The sequence below is a fragment of the Poecilia mexicana genome, unplaced genomic scaffold (genome assembly GCF_051168715.1).
Source record: "Poecilia mexicana isolate PSO_F unplaced genomic scaffold, ASM5116871v1 scaffold_17, whole genome shotgun sequence".
NCBI classification, from domain to species: Eukaryota; Metazoa; Chordata; class Actinopteri; order Cyprinodontiformes; family Poeciliidae; genus Poecilia; species Poecilia mexicana.
In genome coordinates, this window is record NW_028263386.1 from 21,300,677 (window position 1) to 21,318,742 (window position 18,066).

The 18,066-nt window shown below is 39.8% G+C and overlaps 1 protein-coding gene across 1 annotated transcript in view; it reads right to left on the minus strand.

Annotated features, from left to right (window-relative positions):
* col6a1 (collagen, type VI, alpha 1) overlaps nucleotides 1-17,676 on the minus strand; it is a 34,839-nt gene extending 17,163 nt beyond the window's left edge. Inside the window, exons 1-21 of the mRNA XM_015011024.2 lie at nucleotides 17,375-17,676; nucleotides 16,449-16,578; nucleotides 14,876-15,076; nucleotides 14,632-14,791; nucleotides 9,812-9,925; nucleotides 9,707-9,727; nucleotides 9,244-9,264; nucleotides 9,109-9,153; nucleotides 8,974-9,027; nucleotides 8,826-8,870; nucleotides 6,769-6,795; nucleotides 6,659-6,685; nucleotides 6,515-6,559; nucleotides 6,369-6,422; nucleotides 4,998-5,060; nucleotides 4,851-4,913; nucleotides 4,716-4,769; nucleotides 3,966-4,001; nucleotides 3,814-3,876; nucleotides 3,507-3,569; nucleotides 1,417-1,479 (exon numbers count right to left, since the gene is read on the minus strand). Coding sequence (XP_014866510.1) covers nucleotides 1,417-1,479; nucleotides 3,507-3,569; nucleotides 3,814-3,876; nucleotides 3,966-4,001; nucleotides 4,716-4,769; nucleotides 4,851-4,913; nucleotides 4,998-5,060; nucleotides 6,369-6,422; nucleotides 6,515-6,559; nucleotides 6,659-6,685; nucleotides 6,769-6,795; nucleotides 8,826-8,870; nucleotides 8,974-9,027; nucleotides 9,109-9,153; nucleotides 9,244-9,264; nucleotides 9,707-9,727; nucleotides 9,812-9,925; nucleotides 14,632-14,791; nucleotides 14,876-15,076; nucleotides 16,449-16,578; nucleotides 17,375-17,459 — 1,434 coding nt within the window. The 5' untranslated portion in view covers nucleotides 17,460-17,676. The remainder of the gene's footprint in view (nucleotides 1-1,416; nucleotides 1,480-3,506; nucleotides 3,570-3,813; nucleotides 3,877-3,965; nucleotides 4,002-4,715; nucleotides 4,770-4,850; nucleotides 4,914-4,997; nucleotides 5,061-6,368; nucleotides 6,423-6,514; nucleotides 6,560-6,658; nucleotides 6,686-6,768; nucleotides 6,796-8,825; nucleotides 8,871-8,973; nucleotides 9,028-9,108; nucleotides 9,154-9,243; nucleotides 9,265-9,706; nucleotides 9,728-9,811; nucleotides 9,926-14,631; nucleotides 14,792-14,875; nucleotides 15,077-16,448; nucleotides 16,579-17,374) is intronic.
* Between the last annotated feature and the right edge of the window lie 390 nt (nucleotides 17,677-18,066).

Below are 18,066 nucleotides of genomic sequence, written 5' to 3' on the forward strand. Positions count from 1 at the left end.
TGTGCGAGGACTGAGGCAAACGTAGAGGACTATGGCAAATGATACAAGTTTTACGTGTGTGGGGTCGGTTGGACCCCATTTCTACATACAAGGGTTAAGCAGTTATAGGATTTCTTAAAAGACCACAAGCCATTTCTCCCGCTAATGCCAGACTGTGACGTTAACAAAGCTAGAGTTTTATTGAAGCAGACTAACAGGGCGGGTGTGAATGAACCCTTGGACACTTCAGAGCTTGCTACCATAAAGACGTGACTGGTAGAGTACATTAGCAATGATCGATCTTCTAATTGGTTTCCTATCTCCACTGTGGTCCTTCCTAAGTCTCCAGAGGATTCTTGGTCATCTCTCTGATCAAGGTCTTTCTTCCCTGATGACTCAGTTTGTCTGGTGGCCAGGTCTTGGGAGGTCCCTGGTGGTTCCAGACTTTTACTTCCAAGTAATGGGGAATAAATGGCTTTGTGGGATAATCAATGCTGCCAATTTTTCTGTGTTTTTCCGCAGGTTTGTGCTTCGATACAATCTGGGGGCTCTGCACACAATTCCCTTGATGACATTGCTTGATTTCTGCGCTCATGTACCCTTTCAGCTGCAAGACCTTATATAGACAAAAGTGCTCAATTCCAAGTCGTCCTCAGGCGGCTGGATTTGCTGTAGTGAATGAGCTGCAGAAGCATTTCAGTGCTGATCAGTGGAGTTGAGCTCAAAGTGTGAATATTTATATATCTATCATTTGGAAAATTTTAAATTCTTTTTAAATAAATTAACAAAAATATGGGAAAACAAGATTTCATTTTGTTATTGTGGGTAGGTGAGTCAAGTAAGAGTAGCACCACTTAAATGTATTTTTACTCAAGTAAAAGAAGATATACAAGAAATTATTCAAGTAAGAGTAAAACAGTGCTAAAATAGTAAAAAGGCTACTGACGTATGGAGTAACTAACCAAGATATCAATCATTTAATATTTAAAGATTACATAACCCGACGGAAATTTTGGTATTTTAAAAGATCAAACTGAAAATAATTCATATAAATAATATAATTACAAAGTAAAATTAGGCAAAAGAAAAAATTTTCCAAATCAATTTCTTTCAACACGACACTTCTGAAACCTTAACAAAAACTGCAGGTGTGTGTGTCTGTGTCTGGTAAATTTTCATTCAGTGAGTTTACTCACAGAGTATCCACAAATTTTACTCAAGTGAGAGTTGCAATACTTCTTAATAACCTCACAGCATCGTAAAAATACTTCTGAAAGTAGATGCTTCAAGTAAAATTACTGAAGTAAATGTGTAGATTATAAAACTATACTCAATAAACAATATACGAAATAATGTAGGTTAAAGCAGGCTCAGCCACGAGAAAGAAGAAGATGCGCCTTTTGTGTTTTCAAGAATTCAACAGTAAGCGAGACCCACCTCTGGTCCTGGTGGACCTTCGTCTCCCCTGTAGCCAGGAGGGCCGCCTCTTCCTCGTTCACCCTGGAAACCACAACGAAAACACTTAGCACATGAAAGACAGCTTAATTGTGTACAACAACGAGACGAGCTAACATAAAGATCCCACAGACCCGTTTCTCAGGAGAACATCTTGTTCATGTTGAGCAGATGTGTGGTTTTCGTAAATCCAAAAATAGCTACAAGAAACTAGCTGTTCATCTAAACTTCCCCGCGACTACAGCACAACCAGAGGAGAAATGAAAACGTCTTAAAGCAACGGGATTTGAGAAGTTAACCCATATTTATCTGGCACTCTAAACAAGATAGAAAAACTTCTGAGCACAAGTTGTGTTTACAACTGGAGGTAAAACGAAAAACATCCAAAGAGCTGCAGCAGAGAGTGGCATCTTGGGGTCGCCATAGCAACGATTTGATGCCAACTCGTGCATAGTGATGGCAGGATAAAGCATTTTCTGCCCTGCTAGCATACGCTTAGATAGGACTAAGATTGAGCTTTTTGACGTCAACAAAAAATGAATCTTTGTTGAAAATGTTAGAGTACATTCAATACATTATTGTGTTACATTCAGTAACACAATAGCATCAGTTGTGGTTGACCTGCTGTGCTCAGTAATGACTAGGAGCATTGGCACATTTTTTTCTCTTTATTCAACTCAATTCAGTTCAATTAAAAAATACTTTATTTGGTGCAAAGGGGAAATTAAATGTCGCAACTCAAATAATGCAAAGTGTCTTGTGAATGGTAGTGCTGAGGCTCTCCAGTAGCAGCCAGTCTTGCAACAAATCTGTTTAGGCCTCTGATTCATTGGCTTGCTGTATGAGAATCCCATGGTGACTCACAGCATGCTAACAGCTCTTGGCAGCAGAGCTGATATTCCACCGTAGTATGGACTGCAGTTGTTGGCAACCACTGCTAATACACTTTATTCAACTCAATTCAATTAAATTTCATTAAAATCAATCGCTTTTGCCATTCCTCTTTAAATATCTGTCTGGCCGTTTGGTTAGAAATCCAGGCAGTGAGACGTTGGAATAATCAAACAATTCATGTTCTCTTTTGATTCCTAAAGTCTCCAGGATGAGGTGACTTTAGGAAAAAATTGTGGTTTTAATGTGGATACACTCCATATGTGATCTGGCTGTCACGGTAACAAACTTTGCTGGACGACAAATTGTCCCAGATGTTATTGAGATAAACAGTAATGTTGTTTTGAGACCATAACAAGTAACAAAATGCAAATGATATATCAATACCAGAAGACATTCTCAAAAGACTTAACACTGGAACTGGAAGACATTTTAAATATCCATAAAAAAAGGGCCAGTTGAGACCAAAGCACCAGACTGAAGACTTCTGCCATCCAATTTTTGGTAGAAAGAGAGAGAAAAGAGAAAAACACTAAATCACGCAAATTAAAATTATTGAGCTCGTTTTAATCTATCATGAGATTCATTGATTTATTACGACAGGCGTCAGCATTCAGTAGCGCTTGTGTTGTATCTTCAACACCAGGAATGTCCTGAATCAGAGCAGAAGCCAATTTGGGTGTGAACATAAATGCGGTTGCAGTTTTTCTTCTTTTTTTTTTATTCACAGCGGAGGAGGAGGCCAGCCCCTGCTACTCAGATGTTCCATGTTTTAAGACCATTCAGGTGCCAAGTAGTTACTGAGCTCCAATGAGGAAAGGAGGCCCAGAGAAAAGAGCCATTGAAGAGTTTCTGACATCACGGAAGTTACCATGGCTAATGCTGGCAATGTCTTATTATTATTGCTCTGCCTGGTGCCTCATTAAGAAAACAGTAGTGAGGGTTTGGCTCGAGCAGGTGGAGAACTGAGTCAGAGGGGAAAGAGTGAGCGAGGAGATGAACACCGAGGATGGGAAACAGGAGGAGTGGGCATCAAACGTGTGAGCTCCAGCTCTACAGAGTAAGGAAGGAAACTACCTCCATTAAGCGGTGAAAAAAAAATCTAACAAAAGAAAGAAATAGAGGGTGGCCCATCTAGGATGCATGTAACTTCTGTTTGTGCTTATTTTCGTGTGACTTACAGGCTCTCCGTTGGCACCGGTTGAGCCTTCTCTCCCCTGCTCTCCACGTGGTCCCGGGTCACCCTGGCAGGAAAGAGAACAACCTTAATAGACCTGAATGCAAACAAAACACATAGATCTGATCTTCACAAGATGCACCAGCAGGGAACTCTACAAACCCCTGTTCAGTAAAGGTCAGCCGCTCTTACTGTTGATTCGGCTCAGTGGCCGAACCGCGTTTGACAGGAATCTCTCAGAATTGACAAAAATCGATCTGGAACGTGCATGCTACTTTACCCGCCTCGTTATAGCCGCCATAGTAACTTACGGGTTCTCCTCTCGGGCCTCTATTTCCTCGAGAACCATCCTCCCCCTTCTCTCCGATTTGTCCCTGTGGAGGATTTCAAAGACGTTAGCGTAAACTCCAGAGTCCTCTGGAACGCAAACTCACGAGTTCACGTCAATAATAATTCTACTAACGCCTTCTCCATCACCGCCGTCCGGTCCGGGTGGTCCCTGAAGAACACAGAAATACAGGAAATTAACTGAATTTAAAGGACTTGAAGGCTGTGTTAGTGGGTGGGAGGAAGTAAGGCTATTGTAGGTAACTAATGAAATAACTAAAACTGGAATTGAGAAAAAAATTTTCATTAACTGAAATAAATAAAAACAACAGTTAATGTGGAAAAACTATAACTAACTGGGACTGTGTTTATTAAACTAACTAAAATAAACTGAAATTATAGATATTAATCTATTATTCCCCTTGTCCTCTCGCACAAGCAGTTTACGTCAGCTGTTGGCAAATTACGGCATTAACATAGCATAGCAAAGAGTGCTATGCTACGCTAGCAGCAAAGGCCATTCATGTCTATGGCATTTTGTGGACTGTGCTATGCTACGCTAGCCCACAAAATGGCGATGGCAAAAGTTGGGAGAAAACACCAGAGTCCGTTGGTTATTCAACAATTTTTGAAAATCGTATCTTCTGTTGATCGACGTATAAATGATCACAATACAATACTCCACCTAAAAATTTGCCAATTAGGAAAAAAACTAAAATGACTACTGTAACTTAAAAAAAAGCTAAAGTAAAACTAAACAGTTTAACTGATAAGAAATAAAAACGCAATAAAGCTAACTGAATGAAAAGCCACAACAACACTAGATAGTTTTGCTAATGTAAAACCCAAAGCTATTAGAGCCCTAGGAAGAAGTGATGTCACCTACGTCGTCACCGCGCTCTCCTTTGTCTCCAGGAGGTCCGGCGCCGCCCGGCTCGCCCTGTCACAGAGAATACGTTTGGATAAGTGTGACAGCGGCAGCTCGGTGTTTAGTCACGCTCCAGCGTTTCTCTGGACTCACCGGACGTCCCTGGGATCCGTAGTTTCCGGGTCGTCCCGGTTCGCCGTTTCTTCCTGGATCTCCCTAAAAGAGGAACCCGAGAGTCTTAAAAGTGACAACCTAAAAGTAATCTGGGACATTTATCATTGAGAAATAACCAGATCTCACTTTTCCCCCCTTTCTTCCGTAAGGACCAGGGTCCCCCTTCGGTCCAGGCTCTCCCTGCTGACCCTGGAGACGCAACAGCACAGAGACGGTTTCAGCGAGCGGCAGACAGAGCCTAAACGAGGTCGGGTCCGCTCCACTTGGATGATCATATAAGCTCATGTGCGAGTTTGTTTACAGCGAGACAGTATGGCTTCATTTATTCAGTCTGACAGCAGAAGATGTAAACAGAGCCGTGATCAAAGGGGCGAGGGCCTCCGCAAGTGTCGACCGTATGGGAGACAGACGCAAGGGACATTCCTGAACATGAAACTGTGGCTATTAGCTAATCGGTAGACAAAGGGGAATTCGGGCGGATCCGGAAGCGGTTTGTCTGGATGTGTTTGTATTTGTGTACTTGCAGTCCTTCAAATCTCTTAGAATGAGGTCTGATCTACTGAAGGTTTCCAGCTTAACTTAATACTGATATCAGGGACGCACCGATCCACTTTTTCCACTTCCGATAGAGATATCGGAGGCGTAGTATCAACCGATACTGATCTAATACAGAAAAACAGAGCTGAATTGACTTAAAACATTTATTTTCTTTCTTTCTTTCTTTTTAAAACACAAACATGAATGTGTTGAATTATAAAATAATTTTATAACTCTGTACCAGTACAGCAAACTTAAATTTCACAAGCTTGGTTAAACATGTAAAACAAAAAAACAAAAAAAAACAATAATTTGTTCAGTCAGTGCAATTAAGAGTGTAAAAGCCAATGTTATATTCTCTCCATGTTCAGATGAAAAATTAAACAGAGTTCAATGAGAAACTCAAAGCTTAGTTGTTGTTTTATGACCTAGCCCTGCTTTAACCCCTTTATTGTCACCCCAAAAACCTTACCATGTAAGGTTAAAGGTTAAACTTCAGTCCTGTTTATCTGCTGTGCTCCTAGAAAAACATCTGAATCCTTCAGGGAACAGCTGGATTTATACTGAGATCATAGTACTCTTTTGGTGGACTGTACTTAATAATTAGGTCATTTCTGGAGGTATTTCGTTCCTCTGAATTATACTTTGAGCTTCTAGAGTAAAATAACCCAAATACAAACGCACACCTTATTTTTCATATCTCAATCTCTGTATCATTTATCCTCCAATTCCTAATTATTAACCACAATCACAACTATTTTGAGCTTATCTTGATTTCAGAGATTTCAAAACCTTCGTTGGCCAACAACACCTAAGGGCTGCCGATGGTATTGGGAAATTCCTGCTTCTTCCCTATTGGCTACAATCCAAACCATCTGGTACATGTGACTCGAATGCGATGAGAGAACAAGTCAAAACCATGGCAACAGGATTACTCTGGGGTCAAGTCATTAAACTCACATCTGATCCGGGAGCACCTTTACAGCCGGGGAGGCCGGGGAAACCAGCTTCACCCTGATGAGAATGAAACCAGAAACACGTGCTGGAACGCAATCATCAAAGAAACAGGAAAAGGATGAGCGGCGGCGGCTTGTGCCCGCTCCTACCTTACGCCCATCGATTCCATCCAGGCCTCTTTGGCCTTTGTCGCCCTGAAAAGGAAGAACAGACGGAAGAAATGGAAATCAGAATGAGTTTTATAGCTAGAAAACATCATCAGGTCAAAGGTAAGACCATCAGGATGAGCTTACCTTGAATCCTTTGTGGCCCCTCTCACCCTGCAGAAAAAAAACACCATGAATCAGAACTGAGCATGCTCAGGATGTCGTAAAACGATGAGAGTCGTCATATGTGACCGTACCTTCTCTCCTTTTGGACCGCGGTCTCCCTACAAGCACAAAAACACACATCAGTGTTGCCACCATAACATCTTCTCCAAGTGTTGGCGTAAACATCCTGTAACTCATTAAATCAGAGACGTTAGCTCTTTTCAAAATGTAGTAATTAAATATGTAGTCATCAAATAAAACAGATCCGGACCACATTTCTTTGGAATAAAACCGGATTCAGATGTTACTGTCCTGGACTAGAAATGAAGTGCTTGATTTGGAGAATTTATGGTGCTACATATTAAAACACCACATCATCAAAGCAAATCTTTTCCTTTGAAGAGCTGTCCAGTTACTGTTAGCATCTGTTATTATGGGCTACAGATATGAATATGGTTGCATGGTGCTTTAAGTTTTACAGTTTATCTAAGTTTGAAAGGATGTGGCTCCTGCTGAGCAGGGGCTGCAATACAAGCTGCAGCTTTCCTGTAAAAATATTATGAGACAGAATCAAAGATTTCTAAGGCTACTGTCATTAACTCAATTTTCCCATTAGCTGCAGCTTTTTGGTTTGAGTAAACTTCTTCTATTTTTTTTTTTTTTACCAACCAAACTTTTTAACCATCTTAGATTAATTTCAGAATTTAACTTCAAAGTTTTCTTTGAGAAAGAACGAAGGTCAGATGTCATTTTGTTTCAAGGCAGAATAGTTCCTAAATTTAGAAATGGTCACATTCTAGTAAGGATTATTAATGTTTGGCTGGACTTATCTGACTTTTACTTTAGCCACAGCAAAACATTTTCTTTTATAGTGCAGAAGGGAGCATTTTCAATTCTTTTTGGGAGCACGGCCACCTTCATATTAGACGATCACAAAAACTGCGGTGTGATTTTGGGTCGCATGCTGGGACATGAATTATCCCAGAATTTCAGCTTTTAATTATTTCTTGCACGGCCCGGGGGTTGTAGAGTACGGACTCGTCCCATATTCTACAGAATTTCAGCTTTTAGCTTAACAATATTAAAGTTGGTCCCAAGGCTTTCTCGTGGTTAAGTTACATTTTTACTGGTTTTTAATGAGTCTGGGCTGTGTTGGATCATATCTGGTTTAAAATCTAAAACACTTGGAACACACTGATCAAACTTAAAGTGGATAATTGTAGTCAAGACAGAGACTCCATACTCTTCTTTCCAATACTGGCAAACACAGACAGGAGCATTTTCAATTCTTTTTGGGAGCACGGCCACCTTTGAATTAGACAGCCATAAAAACTGTGGTATATCAAACCTGGACTGCAATACTCTACATATTACTTAACTCAAAAGTTTCATTTGCTAAACCTTGAGTCTGTTTTTAAAAACCAATAAGCAGATAATTATTTTTTCCACATACATTACCAAAATCTTGTCTCATCTCTGTCTTTTGGACCCAGTGTCATGCGGTATGAAGAGCTGGATGCACTTTTACACCCCTAATGTTAAATGTTTGTAATTACAGTAAATCTGACTATCGTGAACTGATTTATACTGGGACGTTACTGAACTGAAACAAAGTTGACCAGCTTAAATTTCCATGTAGCAAGCTGACGTTACCTTCATACATACACTGATTTGAGCCAAATAAAACGATCACTGTTGACATTCGGATGTCACAGGAAGTTAAAACTGAATATGATTACAGCAACTGTCAACAAGCAAATATTTTAATGCAAACTGTTAGTTGTACTTAGCTGTAACTTGACTCTGCTAATGCTAGCTGTTAGCCTAGTTAGCCTGTCTGATGCTGTCTGCAGTGGTTTCAATGACTTTTTCATGGCTTGTGTTGATTGCTGTTCCTTGTTTGCACAAGACCAAGAAAACACATCAATCTTTAGCTGTTTGCAAGTGTCTGAAGGTAAACACTGACTTCTTACTTTCATCTAGTTTCAGACAACAGAATTAGCCAAATCTACCAACAAGTCATTCATATAGATTCAGAAACTATGTAAAAAAAAATGGAAGAAATGGTGTTAAAATAAGAGTTTCTAAGGCTGATATCATAAAGCTAAAAGTGTTTATGTCGGGCTTAGAGCTCCTTCATGAACTTTACCTTCATCCCACTGTAACCAACTGGACCAGGATCACCAATGTTTCCCTGTGACAAAGATATACACAAATTACCTCATCTCATGGGGCCAAACAGATTCAGGAAAATGTGCTGACATCTCCCTCATCTGGCAGGCATGTTAGCGACTTACCACAGGGCCGATATCTCCTTTCTCTCCTGGCATTCCCGGTCGCCCCATCTCTCCCTGAAGAAGGAGAAAAAGTAATTGTGAGTTTTCATGTTTTATGCCTTCCACTGGCTTCCATTCTAATGACAGATGACCCACCTTGGCGCCAGTGTCCCCATCTGGTCCTTTTGGCCCACCAGGAGCCTGCAGTTATCAACAAAGATACTCGCTGAATACAACACAGAACAAAGATAAGAGTTCACATTGGGGAGAGACTAAAGCATGGATACTTACATTGCAGTCAAAGGAGCAGCACTGCAGAAAGAGAAGAGAAACGTGAAAACAGGAAGAGGCTGATAAACAACATTGGATGTCTACAATGTAACCGTCACTTTAAGGGAAGGAGAAAAGAAGCCAAAACAGTCGTTATCGCAGCCATCTTAATTAGCCTTTCAAAGTAATTTTGGCTTTATACACACTTCCTTAGCAACCATTCCCTGCTTCCTGTCAGGCTTGACTGGGTCCAGGCACTGACAAGAACCACCACAATCCTTAAATGTACTACTTTACCTCGCTGGCTGCAGAATGTATCAGGCAGATTTAAGCTAGCAAGCTAAAGGATGAACCTCAGGAGCTAGTCGTGTTTAGTGGCTGCCTGGTTTTAGACTACTACAATCTAAGACTATAGACACGAATGTTTAGCAATACTAAACATGAAGTACATTTCTACCACCAAGATGTCATCAGAGAAACATACCACATCCTTTGTCTCGTTTGTCTGTAAAGAAAAAGAAATAGAAATTGATTAGTTCGATCCAAATTCAACTTATTAAGGTAGGAAGTAATGAAAAAGAAAGCATACAATCATGTCGATGATGGTTCGGATAGTTTTCATCTTCGTTGATCTGGTTTCATCCGCAGCAGTGAAGTTCTGCCTGTAGGTCTGGTCTGTGGCGATGAGGGACAGTCTGGTGTCCTGGTGAGACCAAAACGAGAGAGACATTTATTTACCTTTACATCTGAACGAGCTGCTATAGCTGTACCTGTGATTGTAGAGTGACTGTAATGAGATGTTAGCTTCTATGTAGAAATGTTTACACAGCAGGAAGAAAGTTTGGAGACGGGATCAAATTTGTAGAAACTAGATAAAAATTTCACTAATGTACTTTGTTTGCACCAGTAAGATTTGGATTTGAAGTAGCCTTCAGAGAAGAATCCACATGACATACGTACAAAATACAAATAAATCAAACATCATTGCATTAGGGGAAATGGAGTAGATAATGCATATCATAGCTTTCCAACATATCGACAAATGTGTGCACTTTCATGTGTATCGACTGCCTGTATTCAATATTTGGAGGGATATTATAATTTAAGTGCCATACATGCAAATTCTACATGTTAACAAAACATTGAACCTGTTGGGTGCAGTTTCTCTTCCTCCAAGGTCCACAATGGATGAATATTTTTAGCGGGTTAGTTTCTAAAGCTCACAAAAAAAACATGGGAACATTGTGGTGAAGAAAAAGAAATAAATAGTTAGAAAAATGTGTGCTAATCGTCCACTTAACAACATCTCTTTAACGCCACTCTACCAGAATCTGGAATAAATTTGCTAACTTTTTCACTGAGGAAAATTCTGAAAATTATACTATCTGACATAACATCAATATCAAGCTCCATTACCAATGTCATGCCCCATCAAGATCAATCTGGAGAAAATGACGCAATTCTACCGACTAAAGCAAAGAAAAGAACAACTAAAAGAAATTATAAATCCTTTCAGCTCCTCCTGTTGTCTTGCCATCATTTCTACGGCTTTCCTTAAGAAAGTTCTGCCTGTTGTTGCGTCAGATTTGTTTCGGACAGAAAACTCTTCCATCGGTAACACTTTATTTGAAGGGGGGTGAATAAGACTGACATGACACTGTCATAAACACCTATTGTGAACATGAAAAAGTCTTCATGAATATTTATGACTGTTGTCATAAAGCGTCATTCGGTAAATTAAAACACTTTTAATACAAAGTTGACATTATTCAAAATGTCTTTGTTATGACAACTTGACATTAACCAAGAAATCATTACTGATATAAATTTGTTATAAAAGTATTACTGATTGCACTTTAAAAATTAGGTAACTTTATGTTATTAAAGGTAAAGTTTAAACAATAATAATTTCCTGGTTAATGTCAAGATGTCATAACAAAGACATTTTGAATAATGTCAACTTTGTATTAAAAGTGTCAATTTACCGAATGACGCTTTATGACAACAGTCATAAATATTCATGAAGACTTATTCATGTTCATGACAGGTGTTATGTCATGTTAATGAAAGTGTCATGACAGTCTTATTCACCCCCCTTCAAATAAAGTGTTACCCTTCCATTTTATGAGGTATTTCTCCCCAGGTTTTAAAAACAGCAGCTATCAAACCACTGAAAAAAAAAAGAAGAAATATCTGGACTGATCGCTACTGCAGAATTACAGGCAGATCTTCAGTCTTCCATTCAACAATTGCACAACTTTCTAACAAAGACCAACCGCTCTGACGTCTTTCAGTCTGGTTTCCGGGCTCACCGCGGTACTGAGACTGCCCTCATTAAAGTATTCAGGGACATCAACAAAAATGCAGACTGTGGAAGAACCACAGTGTTGGTTATGTTGGACCTCAGTGCAGCATTTGACACTGCTGACCACGACATACTACTGAAACGAATGGAGAGTCAGGTAGGACTCTCTGGTCCAATACTCAATTAGTTTGAATCTTACAAGAATTTTTTCATGTCAATATGTAACTTTTTATCAGAGCTGGCAGAACTCATACGTGGGTACCCCAAGGTTCAACACTGGGGCTCCTCTTATTTACTATCTACATGCTCCCGCTAGCTCAAATTATAAGATTAGTTAGCATAGTTATGCAGATGATGCACAACTACATTACAATTACCATGTTTTATGAACCCATTAAAGCACTGAACAGTTGCTTACAAAGAAATCAATGTATGGATGTGAAATAACTTTCTCCAGCTGAACAAAAACAGAACTGAAGTTATTATTTTGAACCATTAGAGGAACGATCTAGAGTCAACACACAGCTTTAGTTATTACAACCATGAACTGCCGATCGTACCCGAAATCTGAGTGTGGTGATGGAATCAGACCTGAGCCTTCAGAGCCACATAAAGACAGTTACAAAGTCGGCCTTCTGTCACCTGAAGAACATCTCCAGGATTAAGGGACTAATGTCTCATCAAGATCTAGAGAAACTAATTGATGCGTTTATATTTAGCCGCATTCATTACTGGAACAGTGTCCTCACAGGTCTGCCTAAAACAACAAGCAGACGGCTGTAACTGATCCAGAAAGTGTTCTCGCTAAAACCAGGTAGACAAAGCACATCACACCAGTTCTAAGGTCCTTAAACTGGCTCCCAGTAGTTCAGAGAATAAACTTCTTAGTTTATAAATAACTGAACAGCTCAGCATTATAATACGTTAAAGATCTGCTGTATTATCAACCTTCCAGACCTCTCAGATCTTTACTTCACTCTTATCTTCATTTTGTCTTTGTAATGGACAAATAAGATTTAGTGGAAGGTGTTTTTGGTTCACCACATAGCTCAGTTCACAATGTAAGTAGAGTTGCAGACAGATAAACAAAACAGTGTTTTCCTCGTTGAAGAAATGTTTATGAAATGGGAAACGATCCTATCGTTAATGTGCATACTGGCCTCACAAAGTTCACATGGCGTCAAGAAGCAGAGGTTTCCCACATTGTGTGGACTTTAGTTCTTTAACGTACCAGAAACATGTAAATCCTATCTGTAGAAAAAATAATCAAGAGTGAAGTCTTTAGTCATCTCTGTAATTATTTGAATCATTTTGTTAAATATGCTTTGCAAATTGCTAACTGGCAAAAGTACTTTTTAATTTCCTTTGTACTCATTCTATAAACAAATAAAAACAAAATAGAAAAAATTCATTAATCGATCTAAACTGATCACAGCTAGTAACAGGTTATCAAGAAGGTTCCACTATGTTGGTCCAAGATGCATGCCACAGAAAAACACTAAATCAACCACAATGTTGTGAAGAAAACTGCTTTGAAACAGCCATACCACGTCTAATATTGCTTTATGTTTTAGGCTATTTTTCCACAGTATTTGCACAAACTGAGTCTCTCTCTCCAAAATGCATAAACATGAACTAAATCAGTCATAATTGTATCTGGTTTTAATTATAAACTTAATAATATATAAAATAAAACCATCTGGAATTTCACAAAGCTTAGTTTTAAATGTCAACACAAGCTTAAAAAAATTCCTCTAATGGTAAAATAAATCAGACGCATTTACGTGATACACAATTTTTTTTTTTTTTTTAGCTTTTGTTCTGGCGCTGATGCACACATTGAACACAAAAACACATTTACATCACTGGGATCCAAAATCCACCTCCTTTCTGAACTGTATGATTGCTGAATTTTTCCATGTTATTAGACCTGATCTGAGGAGACACACAATACACTTCCTGATTTCTTGGCTATTTGTTTTACCCTATGATGTCACACATGCCTTAAAACACCTGCCAAGAAGTTCTTTCATTTAACTCAAATATTGTTAATTAACCTATCAGAGGCTTACAAATCCATGCCATCATCCTCTGGTCTTTCCTAACCTACTTAAGGCATAATAATCTGCTACAACGAGTCTCTTAAACTGAGGAAGGTGCTGTAGAACTTATTCTTGTCAATTAATGCATCTAAAACCAAAGATATGTCCATCGACTTTCAGAAATCCCAACTGAACAGTCATTCACGACTTGGAAGTCGAAATTGTAACAGAGTACAAATACTTGGGGACTGTCATTGATAATAAGATGAACTTTGAATCAAACATGGATGCAGCGTGTAAAAAGGTTCGCCTTTTCTTTTTAAGGAAACTGAACTCTTTTAAAGTCATTATTGACTGTATTTTATTGAATCTGTTCTTTGTTATTGTTATTGGCTTGGTTTGGTTACCTTGTCTAGTAAAAACAGGTTGATGAGGCTCACTAATGTGACAAGAAACATAATTGGCGAGCCGAGCTCCAACAAATATACGCCAAGCATGTGAGAGTTAAGGCTAGGCTGAATCTGGAGAGCGCCACCCATTTAATGCACTACGGCGTGATTTATTTCTTCTATGAAGCGTTTTATCAGAGTGAATGCATTGTCTTTGGTGGATGTTTTATGCCAGGGGTGTCCAAAGTCGGACCTTGAGGGCCGGCATCCTGCATGTTTTAGTTCTCTCCCTAGTGGTTCCTCCTCAGGAAGTCAGTGTTCTGCTTAGTCCTTCTACTGAGCCATCATTTGATGCAGGTGTATAAAGCCAGGGAGAAAACTAAAACATGCAGGATGCCGGCCCTTGAGGACAGACTTTGGACACCCCTGTTTTATGTTTTTTGTATTTTGTTGCAAACTAATTCCCCACTGGTATATGAATAAAACTGAAACTGAAACTTGGTGTATTTGAACATCTGAAGACAGAAGCAGAAATTCATAACATTTTGAGAATTCTAACTACCTTAACATGAAATGTTCAGCTGTGTATTTCAATTAGATGTTGAGATAAAGTATGGTTGTTAAGGACTGTTTCAAGTAGAACTGACTCTGGCTGCGTGTGAGTGTTGCGTACCTCCTGGTCAGGTGAGATGGCCACAGCAAACACTTTGACTCCATGCTGCCGGGCTTCATTTGCGGCCTCCTGCACACCTCCGCATGGCTCTTTGTAGCCGGTGATGGGATGACCGTCCGTCACGACCACGATGTACTTGTTCTCATGGTAGTGGGAGCCCCTGCAACAGTGCAAGCACACGCTCAGATACGACCAGAGGCGTCATCTTCTCCAGCGCAGGCGTGTCGTGTCGTGTCTCCGCTACCCGACGAGCAGCTCCGCCAGGCCCCTCTTGATGGCGCAGTCGGTGTAGGTGCCCTTGCCGATGTAGGTGATGCCGTCGATGTCGTTCTTCAGGGCCTGGCGATCGGTGCGCATGTCGCTCAGCTCTCGCACGAGGATGACGTCGTCGCTGTAGTGCAGAGCTCCTGAGTTCCACATCAGGACGCGGTCACATTGGTGGCGCCTGGAGGACAGAGGGGGAGACTGAGGTGAGACTGGGTGCAGAGAGGGGACATACATGTGTTAGATTAGATTAAATTAGATTAGATAAGATTAGAATGCTATTCTGCGAATTCAAATTTGAGTTCCAATTAGGCTTGTTTTTCAGATTGTGTGTATCTTTTAAGTCACTGAAATAAACGATCAATTGAATAAAGTTGTAATTTCTTGAATATGACCATAGATTAGATTAGAACAGATCACATTAGATTATATTGAACTAGATTACACTGGGTTAGATTAGAGTGCAATTCTGTAAATTATAACATGTGTTCCAATGTGGCTTGTTTTTCAGATTAAATGCATTTTATAAGTTACTGAAATAAATTATTTATTCCATAAAGTTGTAATTTATTGAATACGATTGTAGATTAGATCAGATTAGATTAAGCCTGTAAAAAGCAAACTTCTGAATAACGTTTTAATTCATTGAACATGACTGTAGATTAGATTCAATTAGATTAGATTAGATTAGATTAGATTAGATTAGATTAGATTAGATTAGGTATTACTCTAAGAAGGGAAATGCTTTTTGTTATAGCTGGGCATAACAGAAATGAATGCAAGCAGAGCAAACAATATGATTTGCCCAGTTTGAAACTGTATTTACATTGGAACAAAGAGAAAATGTGTTAAAAAAATTTGATATAACAATAAACATGAGTTTGAATAATTAAATGTGAAATCTACATACAATAACCCTAAAAGCAAACAAGTACAAACCTCAGATGAGATTATGTCGACTGATTGATTGAATATAAACTATTTACAGATAAAACATGCAGTAAGAAATCCAAAAGCGTGATACAGATGCTGTCATCATATACGAAGGGGGCTGTGGTGTGCAGGGCATCAAAAACAGTAAAGAGTGCAGTATAAGAGTGATAAATAAACCAAGATTTATAACTTAATAAGAACATTTGAGTGTCAGACTAGTGATGGTCAGAGGTAGCCGCTGCCCCATCCATCTTTCATGGTGCTTACAATTATTTAACCTTCATGTAATATGTAACAAATAATGTGACGCCTTAAAACAGCCAAATAAATTAGAATAAAGCTGCTAAGCTATTATAAAATTTAGGGGCAGGAACACTGCAACCGTATAGAGTCCAGAGTTCCTCTCATCAGTGGTGGGCGTGGCCAAATGTTGGCCTTTAATCAGGCCCAATACAAAGATCAAAGGATTTCGCCATATTTTCACTTGTTTCCATGGTGACATTTTGGTTTTCTGTATTGTTTGTGTTCCCATTGCATGCGTGTACGTGTGTGTGTGTGTGTGTGTGTGTGTGTGTGTGTGTGTGTGTGTGTGTGTGTGTGTGTGTGTGTGTTTGTCTTACATTTCCTTGAGTTCATCTACGAAGCGTTTGGTGAATTCTTTGATCTGGTCGATATAAAAGTTGGGAGGCTTCTGTCTGAGGGCGACGCTCTCAGATGTGTCCAACACAAAGAAAAGGTCAACGGGACAGTCTGTTTCACAGGGCAAAACAAATATCACCCAATGAAACGAGAAGAAAAAAAAAAAAAAGCAGAAAAATGTCAACGTTTAGCTCCCCAGCAACAAGAAGACGGAATAAAACAGTAATTCATTCTCTCTGTGCTGTTTGTTGAGGCCAGACATGACCTGAAGCACGGAAAGCCTGCAGGCCAACAGCCTGTAGCATAGCATCCCTTTAGGTTTCATTGAGCTATTTTGTCATATTTAGAAAGGTTTCATCACACTTTAGAAACTGAAGCAGATTTTTCAGCATTGTTTTTCTTAGCAGGTGTCACTCTGGTATGAACCACTAGAGCACGGCTGCAAAACTGCAGTTCCAACTTTGGCCATATCGAGACCATAAATGTCCTCAAAGGGACGGTTTTGGCAAAACGTGTTAATAAAACTGCCCCTGTTGAAATGTTATTAAAATTAATCATAAAATTAAGTAATATTTAACATCTTTTCACATTTATGCCATGTGGCAACGTACAAGATAAAAACTGCTTTGATTTCATTGGTAAAATAATATATAAGCCCACAACTGACAGCATATGGCGGGCTGGATTTGGCCCCCGGGCCTTCAGTTTGACACGTGATCTAAACTCGTTCAGAAAGGTCACTCAGATGCTTTTGCGACTCTGCAGATAATTTTAAAGGCTGCATCTTAGCAAATCTAACCTTGCAGCAAGCGTGACAACAGTGAGCTAAACTTCACATGCAGCTGAAAGTCTAAAACACCAAGTAGGACATTCTGAGTTCAGCGCAACAGATTTCAAGCAGACTTACCCGCAAAGGTGGGCTTTTGGATCTGAATTTGCGCTCCAGCCAGGAGAGCGCACAGCAGCGCGAGGAGACATCTGAGCGTCTCCATGATTAAGCTGAAAACAAAATCAACCCGAAAACCCGATCATACGACGCTCCGGTAAGTCCCCACAAAGCGACCAAACGCCGAACCTCCCCGACCCGTGATTCGGACTCCTTTTGCGCAGAATTAGGCCAACTTTTTTTGGAGACCGAGCGCTCCCCCCGCCGCAGTTTGTCCGGGGCGAAGAGCCAGAGCGCGCAGAGGAGGACCAGAGGAGCGCACGGTGTGGCTGAGGGAGGAGGAGGAGGAGGAGTTCCCAGGCTTTCCATGAGAAGGATGGCTGGGTGTGGATGCGCCAGAGCGCGCAGGGGGAGAAAAAGTTTACACTTTCCTAAGAAATGAGCAAACTTCCTTAAAGCTGCCAGGCAGATTTTTGTAAAATCGTCCTTTTACACAGTTTGTCACTTGTAGAGCCACATAACAGAGATTTTAAGCAATTAATCAATTCATCGCACGATCAATTCAAATTAGCTCGACCATTTTAATTTTGATTAATTTTGAAGGTCAATTTTCTTTACAGAGACTTCACAAATCATTTTGTTTATGGTTTTGGTTGTGTGTGTTTTTTGTTGTTGTTGTTTTGTTTTATGTACTGTTTTTGATTGTTTTATTT